The 12,210-nt window shown below is 37.7% G+C and overlaps 1 protein-coding gene across 2 annotated transcripts in view; it reads left to right on the top strand.

Moving 5' to 3' along the window:
• Positions 1–6,828, top strand: part of DCLK3 (doublecortin like kinase 3) — a 31,049-nt gene extending 24,221 nt beyond the window's left edge. Inside the window, exons 4-5 of one of the 2 annotated variants that reach the window (XM_050318348.1) lie at positions 440–607; positions 1,571–6,828. In XM_050318348.1, the coding sequence (XP_050174305.1) occupies positions 440–607; positions 1,571–1,764 (362 nt within the window). In that variant the 3' untranslated portion in view covers positions 1,765–6,828. Of the gene's footprint in view, positions 1–439; positions 608–1,567 lie in introns of both variants that reach the window. The other variant, XM_050318338.1, reaches the window with a different exon arrangement.
• Positions 6,829–12,210: the final 5,382 nt, after the last annotated feature.

The following is a 12,210-nucleotide window of genomic DNA, read 5'->3' as shown; positions in this document are numbered from 1 at the left end:
CTGGAAAGAAGTCAGTTTTGTTGATGACTCAAGTAAAGCTATTTCTGGTTTTTGTTCTGTGGAGCTGGGTTGCACATCTCCAGTTATATCCAATTTCAATGGAAACTTGGCACTCTTAGTGCTTTTTGAAGGGAATCTGAGGACAACTATTTTAGAAATATGTACTGTGTTTTCTCAATTAGTCTCAAATTGACACTGGCCTTGTGAGACAGTGTTTGTGAAACATATTGAGGAAGAGAGACACTTTGTGAAAGCTGCAGTTAATAACAGCCAGCTTGCAAGCATGGTGTACCAGCCACTTATTCTTTTGTTGACCTCATCTTTTTGAGAAACTGAGCAGAGATTCTGTGTTTCTTTTTCATTCTATTTCCAAGAAACAGTTCCCTACTGTGAGATTTCTTTCTAAAACAGAATTTATGGTTTGTCCCTTCTTCCTTAGGCTACGGGCTCGAAGTAGATATGTGGGCAGCTGGTGTGATCCTTTACATTCTGCTCTGCGGTTTTCCCCCTTTTCGCAGTCAGGACCGTGATCAAGACGAGCTGTTTCAGATCATACAGCTGGGTCACTACGAGTTCCTTTCCCCTTACTGGGACAATATTTCTGCAGGTAAGATTCTGCATTTATAGCAGATCTAAGTGATGGTCTTCTTCCCTGGAGTGGGGAAATCTCTCTTTTGCTCAGGACAGTGAGCTCAATGAACTTGGGGTGTCTCACAGGTCTCTCTTGTGTGATTCTGTGTTTGCTTTAGATGTGAATTTAGTCCTCTGGTACTATCAATGCTGTGTTTCTGAATATTAGCTCTGAATGTTTTAATGGATTGCTCCCCTTCTAGGCAAGAGCAAGGATTTTCCTCACCTTGCTTATATGTCTCTGTAGAAAAAGGTGCCAAAATAATCTCAAAAGTTACATTAGATTGTAAAGATGTATGCAAATATCTCAAAAGCTGAGAATGAAATCCTTGCCCTGTATCCCTGTAGTGTGGATTTTCTATTGACATCAGCGGGGTCTGCACATAGTAGCCTTTTTCCTTCTCACAGGCTAGTACAGCGTATTTTGTGCACTCTTCAGAATCAGAAACTCTAAAACCCCCTTGGCACCCTGTGCAGTCTTTTAAAGAACATATTCCACAGCATTCTACAACTTTTATGCTTGTTAAGAGTTGAGATACTCAATGCACAGGTGATTCCTATGAATGATCTAGCGTGATGCCTTCAGCATGCTTTCAAGATTAAATTTCCTTCACTTCTTCCTCTCTTTCTGAAGGGAAGAATGACAGCAGTTACGGAGATTTAATATCTCCTGTTACTAATTCTAAATCCAGTTGTTAGAATATTTCCTGGGGATAGTCACAAAAGTCATTATGGTAAAACCAATAAAAAAAAAATAAGGAAATTTTGTGTAGGTATAACTGTTGGCATCACAGAATGGGTAAGGCTGGAAGGGACCACAGTGGGCCATGTGGTCAAGCAGGGTCCTCCTAGGGCGCACTGCACAGGACTATCACGTCACTGTACTTCACCCCTCTCTCTCCTTTTCTTTTTTTTTTTTTTTTTTTTTTCATAATAGCAGCAAAAGACCTCATAACCAGGCTGTTGATAGTGGATCCCCTGAAGCGCTACACAGCACGTCAGGTACTTCAGCACCCTTGGATCAGAACAGCTGGAAAAACTAACAGCAGGAATTTGCAGAGGGAAGTGACAATAAATATTGAACGCCATTTCCGAGCCCAGCGCCGAAAGGAAGTTGCTGATGAGAACACATGAAGTCTATTCAAGCTTGTTTAGTCTTCTTTTTATTGATTAACAAATCATTTATGTTTTCTTTTCTAAATGAATTGGGATTTTAGTGTACAGCTGTTGGTGGCTATCACCATGCCTTTTTTTTCTTCTTTTGGTTCTGAGATTCTGAAGGACAGAGATCAAATTCACATCCAGGTGCTCTGTTGATAGCAGTTGGGACTAGAAAAGTCCTGGAGGGTGTGTTATTTTTCTTTAAATACCGATTTGGGCTCTTATATATGTTTTAGATAACAAATGTTTGCTTTTGTGGCTGACGGTAGTGATGAGTCTTCTCTCATCCTTTTTGTATTATATGTTGCAGGAGTTTTTTGTTTATAATGTTTTCAAAATAACTGTCTGCATATGCATCTTGCACTAATTCTTTAAACTGTCTTTTCACTAATTCCTTCTAGCCACAGAGAAAGAAGAATAAAAAGTAAATATATTCTTTAGCTGTAGGATATATTAAATAACCAGTCAGATACTATATTTATTAAGTTGTGAGGGAAGAAAAATCCTTATAGACTAAATCTGATGTTTTATAATATCTCCCTTGGCAAAATCTCTCACTGGTTGTTCTCAGGGTCAGGGTAACAGATGGTACAATGTTTCTGTTAAACGCTGATGGTGCTGTGTAGTAGGGTAGTTTCATTTGTTTTTGAGGAGTGGGAAGATATCATGGCTGATACCTTTTCAAGACTGTGATAATAATTTTTAGAGAGCTTTTCTTCCTACTCTGGGAAGTAAGAAGATGAGTGTTTCCAAGGGCACTTTGGTTCTTTTCCCAAAATCATAATTACAGAATGATAACTCAAGCATTTTTCCACATTAATTTTTTTCCTAGGAGCCATCCAAGTGCATCTGTGACTCTTCAATGCTGATGGAGAAGAAAAAGCTGGGAAACTGTGACTAAAGTTAACCCTTGCCTTCACAGTTCCCTTTTCATCAACACACTTCACAGCTGAATTGCTTTTATACACTTTTTCAGTGTAGTTTAGCAGTTGTTGGGTTCTCCCCTGCTTACCCTCCCTGGGGCCTCTTTCTCCTTGCTTCCATGAGAATGGGCGAGGGGATGAAATTTTACTAAAATCCAACTTGAGGAAAAGTAACTTATTGGCTATGGAAAGGTCTCCCAGGGGAAGTGTCAGATGTTCTATTGCATGTGGGTTTTTTATATTTTTATTGGATACAGTTTTAAAGAAATCCTGAGAGGAAAAATACAGTCCAGAGAAGGGCCATGACCTGCAACAGCTTTTGAATCTCAGAATTTTTGTTTAACTAATCAAAATCAAAAAGCACTTGAGTTGTCCAGTTTAATAATTTTTTGTCCACGAGTTCCATGTGCTAGCAAATAATATTGATGTTATAATATCAATAAAATGGTGTTAACATTGAATACAAAGCTTTGAGAAATAAATGAGGGTATTTTCCACGTGGAGAGCTGCTGCTCTGCCCATGTATTTCATAATGAGAAGTGTCAGAAGCATTTCAGAATCAGTGGAACATGTTCATAACTATATGAAACATAATACTATTTTTTGGTGAGTATTAATATTTTGTGCGAATTTTCTGAATAACCAAAAAGTGTAGGGTGCTGTCGTCATGTTTCTGTTTCATCTTGTACTGTTTAGCTGCAAGAATGATATGTGAAAGTAGAGACCACTTGACTCTCAAAGGGGAATTGCACTTTAAATTGAATTGACTTATTTCTAATACTTATTGGAATGAGACTTGCTGTGGAGTTCAAGAATTTGTGAAACAAATGAATTAAATCTTTACTATATGCCCAAGTAGTAACTGTATGATATTTCATACCTCTGTTTCGGAGTCTCTGACTCAGGAAGACTTTTCCTATTCCTGAAAAGAAGAATGGATTTAAGTGCTTCCCTGAGTTAAGGTATGGAGTAAGCTAATATTCTGAAAGCATTACATGTTCTTTGAGTACTAGTAATAATGTCTCGTCTGTTAATTTAAGCCTATTTTGATAGGAAACTATGGAAAAAATAGCTTCTGATGTGCAATATTATATTTTGTAATTATTTTTAATATAGCTGTTTAGGAATAAAGTTTGAAGTGACAAAAGGAACATTTAATTAGCAATGAATCTGAAACTTTGGAGATTGTTATAAGTTGCCTTTTTCATCTCTAAGAACCTGTCTACAGCCTTATTCATAGTGCAGAAGACAGAGAATTTGCTTGTAATTATTATATAAGTAATTATTTTTTCAATGATTTTGTTTTTCTTTCTCTGGGTTCCAGACAGACTAAACAAGGACTGTGCTGGGTAGTCACTGCATTGCATCTTTAGGTACAGATGCTTCTGTGGCAGCACTAAGGCACTGGTTTGTCAGTGTTGCTAATAGACGTGTGGCATTCTTCAGGTTGGAAGCTGGGAAAGCTTCCAGGTGCTTCTCAGGGTTTTTACCTCTTTCTTTGTCTCTTCTACTTCGATATTCCTTTTTTTCTCTCATTACTTCCATTATTCTTGCTCTGATTCTGTGCTGTTGTAGGTCCCCAAACATTATGGTTTAAGTTACTTGTAACAGTGAGAACCCATATGATTTTGGAGAGCTTAGCCTCGAGCATTGCTTGCTGATGTTGAAAGTGAATAATATTAGAGAGGACTCAAAAAAACCCATGTGAAAACCTGTCTCAAAAAGCTTTGATGTCCCATCATGTCCTATTGTCTTTTCTCAGGCTTTTCTCTTCCCATTGTGTGACATTTTAATGCAGACCTCATCTTTATGCTCTGTAAGACAGTTTCTAATACATGAACCAAGTTTAGCATTTAGGAATATCACTGTTCTTCCTTTCCTGTGATTTTTCTAATGTATGTAACTGTCTCCTTGGGTTCTGGAGTCATCTTCCCCTTACGCTTACACTTTTTGATTGGTTCCTCTGTCTGTGGGAAGTCTGAGGAGGCAAAAAGCTGGGGGAGATTAAAGTCTGAGAGAGAGCAAGTTCTTGCTAATTTATTAGGAAGAAGAAATATTCCTCCTTGCCTTTCCTTAAATCTTTGTGGATTAGGCTCTCATATGGCTTTATAGTCCACTGAAAGTAAAATAAGTTACGCTGTTCCCAGGTCTTTGAATGCTAACAATGAAGAAAGTCTGAATATACCACCAAGAAAAGCAAAAAACCCTGAAAAAGCTAAGTGCAAAGTATGAATTAGTATTGCAGACCTCAATAGGAAAGTTGCACTTCCAGAGGATTTACTAGGTCTAAGGCAATAGAAGGGAAGAACTTGTTTCCTGCAAGCTTTTGCAGATAACTGAGTAGGAATCCTTTCATGCCTCTTAAAGGTGTTGGTTGATTCCTAGCTCACAATAATCAATTGATGAGTTCTAGTTATTCCAGGGTTATTTCTTTACTATCTGGTATTGACTATTCAAAAATTTTTCTCTCTTTGGAAACCAGAGGCTCTGAATCAGCTATAACCATTGATTTGGCTATTCTCTAGTTGGTTGCAGCTTTTAAGCATACTTGCATATTTTCACACTCTAACTGTAATATGTCTCAGACTTGTGAAGCACAAGGATCCAAACATATAGAACTGAGTCATCAAGATTTCATTTCCTAGTGACATGCATTCCTCATAGAGTTACCTTTTTTTATTTTAATTTTTAAAATTTTTTTATTTTAATAATGGGTCAGCACTTAAAATCACAATCAAGGCTTTCAACTGTGGTAGTAACAAAAGGGGTCACTAAGGGATAGTTGGGATTTTGGTAAGGATGTGCTACTCCCAGAGGTTAGGCCAAAGAGTCCTGTGAAGCATTCTGAGTATCCTTAAAAGCCGTTGTTACTAGCTTTGTGCATCATAAACTTTCTTTGACTGTGTTAGGAGTTTCTGAACATTAAATCCAGGCTTTTAGTGACTGCCTGTGACTGACAAACTAAGTAATAACTCTCTCCAGTGGCATGCTCTCCACTGTCTGAAGATAAAGTGGTCCCTGGATATCTCCTCCGTTTGTCCACCAAGGTCAACTTCTTCACTTTCCCATATGCTGTTACATTTCATTGATCCTAGACCTTACCTATCATCTGCCTACTGTCATCTACCTCTTTTCCCCTTGGATGACTCCCATTACTGAAAGGTGGTGAAATCTGCACGTCAGTGTTTCTCTTCAAGAAATTCTGGCCTTAGAAATGGGACCGATCAAAAATTTTTGAAAGTATTTAGGCATCTAAAGCTGTGAAAAAGACTGGCATTTCATGTTGCATAGTGCATAACTGCCTGAAAATGAACAGTGGGAATTCGGTTCTTGTTCATATCTTTAGTCACCTATTATTTAAAAATGTGTGCCCAAGAGACTTGTGATTGAAGCTTGGCAGTACAGCAGAAACGGTTTCCTCTGAGACACAGATACTTTAACTTCTTTTATTCAGGGACCTTCTTCATCTAAGATTGTTTAGGTGTTGTGTGGAATAGCCGGATTCAAATACCATTAAATCTGTTCTGACTGGTGTTACAGGTGGATTTCCTGTATCTCCATTACTGCAGTTTTTGGCTGTAGGGTAAAAGAGGGATAGTGGGATGTTTTCCCTGAGCTTGGGCCTTTTGGATTATAGTCCTGTTGTAAATGAACTTTCTGGAGTCAACTGCTTACTTTTCTGCAAGTATCCAGATTGGGGGAGGAATTCAGTCTGCTTGAGAATATAGTAAATTGGCTGTACTTCCTAAACTGATCTTCCCAAAGACATGTAATTATCACTCTGAAATCTTCCTCCTATAATTTCTTCTGTCAGCTGGATTTCTTTTAGTTTAAACAATGTATGGAAAATGTTTTTTATTTTGCTGCGCATGCATTTTTCTGTCCTCTCTAAATCCACCAATAATACTTTACTGTTGGTTGACATTCTTGCTTCTGAAAGGAATATGGACACTTGAACTGGGCTGACAGTGCATATTGGCACTGTTTGTTCTACAATATGGTTTGTTTGTAACTAGGCTGAAGGTGTAATTTTCTAAATTAAAATACACTATAGATTTCAGCGGAAAAATTGTTATTCCTCCCTCCTTTGCTCCCCCAATAAAGGCAAAATATATAGTGGGTGTTATGTTTCAATTCTTTCTAATAAACTGGGAAACAGTTGTGTGGTCAAGTTGTGGTTTAGGGTTTTATTTATTTATTTTGGGTTATGTTTGTTAGTTAGTTTGGTTGGTTTTGGTATTTTGTGTGTTTTGTTTTGGTGTTCTGATTTTTTGTTTGTTTTTATTTTTATTCTGACTATTTGAAAAATGCTCGTTTTAAAAGGTTTGTAATATCAGTAAGTATTGTGTGTAACGTCACGAGTCGAAGAACCCAATCTAATGCTGCAGTCCTTGGAATACTTACAGACGTGTTTCTTTACTGCTGAATGTAACCTCATTAAAAACAACACAAATCTTTGCAGAAATGGGGGTGAGATTCATTCTCCCACTGTTTTTGCGCCCTGTACTGCATTAATCATATTTGCTATGATGTTAAAGCAATCATGACAAGCAGATCTGATCTCACTGAGGTTTAATGCACATAGAACTGATTTCTCCCACCATTTATTCTTGTTCTGTAAAATTCACGTTTGTTTAGAAAAATATTTGCTTTCTTTGTGGAAACAGGCATTCTAGTTGAATTTGAGTTGCTTGCAAATGTGGCTTTTTCAAAGGACACGGTTTCTTAGTATCTTGTGTATATTTCAGTTCTGTTATTAAAAACAGTGTTTTCCTGCAGGCCTGCTGTATCACCTGAAGCAGTGGAAATATAATTGTGTCCAGTATATTGATGGTGTTTTTGAAGAAGTTACCTCCTCCTCATGTGAGCATATGTGATAAAGCTGCTGCCAGTGAGAATCGCTTATTGCATGTTGGTCCTTAAAGACATCACAGCCTCTTCTTCACTACTCTAAGAATAACTGTAAACTCTTTGGAATGACTGACTTTTATGGTAATCACACAAATTTATTGCACTGTTTTTAACAATTTGTATAGGCAGCTAATTAAATCCAATTTAATGCTTTGCTGTTACAAGTGGGATTCAGATGTGCTTCCTGTGTCAGAAGTAGTTGAAGGCAGTGTCCAGCAGTGCAATAAATTTGTGTGATTATCATAAAAGTCATATGCTGTATTCCCACAGAATTTTATCTTTTTAAATTAAAATGGTGTTCATAATGTAGCAGTTGGAAACAGAAAAAGTAGAGCTAATAACCTTTAACTGTCACCAGAAATATATTTTGTCTTCTGAATTCAGAAACTGAAATGAAGAGCTGGAAGCATTAAAAAATTCAGAGAAATGTAAGATGATTCCCATAGTGTTTCAGCAATTCAAGCAATAAGAATATTTGACCTGGTGAGAATAGTGAGCCATGAAGTACATTGCTGTGGCCAAGCAGATGCTGCAGCAGGAACTGTTTGAGATTGCTGTATTGGATAAGGAGTGCAGGTCTGAAAAAGGGCTGCTCCTTCTAATCAATGGAAAAATGTATTGCATCATAAGCAAAAGGTTATTCCTGTGTTGTCATTGCTGTGTTAGTCAGTAAAGCTTTCTAGACTTCAGTGACAACCACTGTGTTGTAACAAGGCATTTCTAATAAAGAACTTCAGCATAAAACATTATAGATAATGTTTAACGTAAAGGATTTCAGCAATGAGGAAAATTTTCTTAGAAAATGGAAGTGTATGATTGTTAACCACTATGGTATGTTGTCAAGAAAACTTTATTGCTGGATTTTAAAAAAGAGTGCAATTTTATAATCTTAAGCATTTGTAGCTACCCAGCTTGCAATGTTGACAGTCTCAATGACATTGCGATGCTACAGCATATAAACTTATTATTTAGTAGGTGCAGAAGAAACTTTTGTGCCTAATGTAAGGATGGAACTAAATGCATCAAATACGTCTTATTCATTGCAGTTTGGCTGGAAACATACTGGCCAAAATATTGTTCACATGCTGAGTGATGGGTGAAAAATATATTGTTGACAACTATTTCCAATGGAAGCATAATATTCCTTAAAAATGTGAGCGTGTTGGCTGCTTGGCTAAAAGCTAGCATGTGTCCTGGTAAGGTATTACTTCTGCAAATAAAGAAGGAGAGAGAGACACCATGTTAAATATTCCCTCATGATTTGAAACAAAATAGATTCTGAAAGAAAAAAGGGCGAAAAAAACAAGAGAAGGAAAAGCTGAAGGAAAACATAACTTTTTCCTAAGTGTTTTGTTTTCTTAAGTAAATCAATGCCGTAGACAAATCTAACAGAGCTTTATAAATAAGAGTGAAATAAGAAATGTCTTTTCCCTTGCTGGTGTATAACATTCCTGTGGTGGCTCCCCATTTGCTTCTGTGTGTCTAGGAATATCTAATTCCAAGCAAATACCATAGCAACCACTAGCACTATCCCACCTGGATAATAATTTTCTAACGACAGGACAGGAGAAGAAAAAACCAAAATAAACCCAAAACTGCTCCACTGTGTAAATAACTGAGTAGTTATTCATCCAGACAAGAATTTTATGGAAGTTTATGTGCTTTCATAACTCACGAAGTTATTGTTCAAGGGACAAAAGTCAGAGCTGGATGTTAGAATGTGACAATAATAAACCCCTCCTAACAGATGAAATCTTACATGGTGTGACTCTTGGCAGTGGTCCTGTGCAGGGCTAAGAGTTTGACTCGATGATCTTTGTGGGTCCCTTACAACTCAGCATGTTCTGTGATTCTGTGATAAATTAGTGGCAAATGACTGGTAAGGTTGTAAAATCAAAATATTCCAAACCCTGTGTTTGGGTACAGAGTTCACCTGGGGAACGGCAGCAGCATATATGAGGAAAATTGGAACAAGGATGTGCAGATAAGTCCCTTAATGGCCAGGAAAATGAATTGGTTCTCTAATTGCCAAAACAGACCACTGAATGTGATGGTTGCTGAAAATGAACCTGTATTTCTTTTAAGATGAAATTTTTCTTTTAGTATTTATTTTAAGCTCCAATGGCAGGAATCCTAAAAGCCACAAACGTGGTGAAATAATAGTACAATTTATGCTTTTGCTTTGAAAATTCCCCCCCTGCTTACAATATTTTCTGCTGGTTATTAATCCAGATTTTAAGGAAAACAGAAACATTTAGTGTCATATTTCCATGACACCAAACTTGCCTACTATGTACTTGCCATTAGCAAAGATTCTTGAACAGGAACATCTTCCAAAATGTGTATTTTGAAATTATAAGACCTACTGGTGTTTCTGAGGGCATTCCTGTGTGTTCCAATGGGTTAGAGCTGGTGATGGAGACTTTTGTCCCTTAATTGCAAATAATTATTGCTTGAGGATTTTCAGATCTGAAGCTTCTGGAGAGGGGAGATACGTATGTATGTGCATGTGTTTTAATGGTATAAATGCTGTGTTCTGTGCCAGCTCTTCTGTTGTGCTAGTTCCTGGGGCTGTCTGCCAGCATTACTACTTTTCCACATGGCAGAAAAGAAAGAATATTCAAAGTGTGCTATCGAAAATACTGTAATCAGATGATTATTTTAATGAATCAGTGTACAAGGGATTCTGGGAAGAGAATTGACAAAGAATTCAGCAGCTTCATTCTTGGCAAGGTAATAAATCACCAGGACTGACTGTCGTTCAATTTGTTTTCAATGTTAAATGGACTGTTAGAGGAAGGGTATGGATGTGACAGCTTTGTTTTTTGGTTGGAAACCTCCTTATTGGCAGTCTGCAATTGTTTGGATTGTGAGGATTTGTTTTAGTGCCAGTCCAAACTATATTTTGAAAAACCAAAAGTTTTTCAGTTCACATACATGTACACACCTGCAATTTGAATAGGACAGTTCTGTGTGGGCTGAAAAAAAAAATTATTTTCATTGGTATATTAGCTATTATACTTAGTTTACTGACTTTCAGGTTTGGTCTTTTTTGGTGGAAAATAAAACTTGCAAAACTGGATCTATGTTTAGCCCCATATAACCACAGATACTTACATTTTCAAGGTGACACTTGGTGTATGACTCTTTGAAAAGAGATCCTTTGTATTGCTGAGGTGTGTGGATGTTCTTTTTCTTAATGTGAAGCTTTCCTACGTGTGTATCAGCTAGTAATAATAAGAGTGTTGCTTTTGGATAGCCTCAAAGGCCTTAATGGGCTTTAGTTCCTGTTTATTTATTAGGCATCATTGCCTTGCTGCCTCAGTGAATGACACTTCTATAAAAGCACAGACAACCTGAATTCCTTCCTGGGAGGAATTCTGGAGGACAGGGTGCAGAACAATTGGCATCCAGGATTCACTCATGCCCTGCCTGCTGAGCTGATGCTGGTGTGGCTCCAGTGTGGGGAAAGGTCCTGGTATGGGCGTCTGGAGGTCAGGAGCTGCTGCTGAGACATGAGAGAGGCTTCATGAACACAGAGCACCAGTGATCTTGAGTTAGAGCAAAGCCCTGCCTGTCCTCTTGCTCCTGCAGCTGCAGTCCCCTGTGGCCTTGGGTCAGGGACAAGGTCCCCTTCTGTCCTTGAAATCTTTCTATCTTGTTGTCTTTGCCAAGTCCAAATTTGAAGCCTCCTCTACAAGGAACAGTGAGAATAACAGTGCATGTACAGCACTTCATGTGTTCAAAGCACTTCACAAATGTTAACTAATTAAACCTCAGCAATTCCTTATGAGGCAGGTATTTATTCCAGCTGAGTGTTTGTATCCACAATCAAGACTATGCTAGACGTAATCCTGCTGTCAATCAGCCTAATTGATTTAAATGTCTAATTGGTAGATTCCTCCAAGCAAGTTCTGTTTAAAAAAGGTTAGCCTGGGAAGGAGAATTATCCTCAGCTAAGGAAAGGCAAGGAACACTGTCAATGGTTCTTTTAAAGCAGCCAGGGAGACACAAGCTATTTTGTCACTGCTGTGAAGTATCTTCAAAGAGGCTCGAATTAACCTGGAGTGAAAGAGTCATTCTTTGTATCCAGGTTTGTTTCAACCCAAGAAATGCAGAGAGAAAATCCCTAGTAGTAGTACTAGCAAGTAGTAGTAGTAGTACTACCAAGTAGTAGTAGTAGTACTAGCAAGGAGAGCTCCTCTGTGCATAAGTATGGGTTCAGACTGTCTCATCTGCACTTTTGTTTTGCTGGAGAATGACAGCTGCCTTTTACATCTTGCAGGAAGCTGGCATGTTAAAACTAAATGATCTTTAAGGTCCTTCCAACCAAAATCATTCTATGTTTATAACATAAACTCTTTTTACTGTGGTATTGAATGGTAGTTAGTATCTAAGGTGCCAGTAGATGATACTCAAAAGATTAAATACCTTTTGTTGGGTATACATGAGTTTAAGGACAGTTGAAGTTGAAACACTAAGCAGTGGTTTTTAGTTATAACCACATAGATTAATGAATATTATAACCATTATGTGTATGATGGATATAGGGAACTGGTACAATTATTACTCAGTTTTTCTAGCC

Source organism: Myiozetetes cayanensis, unplaced genomic scaffold (assembly GCF_022539395.1).
Source record: "Myiozetetes cayanensis isolate MyiCay16 unplaced genomic scaffold, myiCay2020 scf1, whole genome shotgun sequence".
NCBI lineage: Eukaryota > Metazoa > Chordata > Aves > Passeriformes > Tyrannidae > Myiozetetes > Myiozetetes cayanensis.
This window is presented reverse-complemented; position numbering and strand designations above follow the sequence as displayed.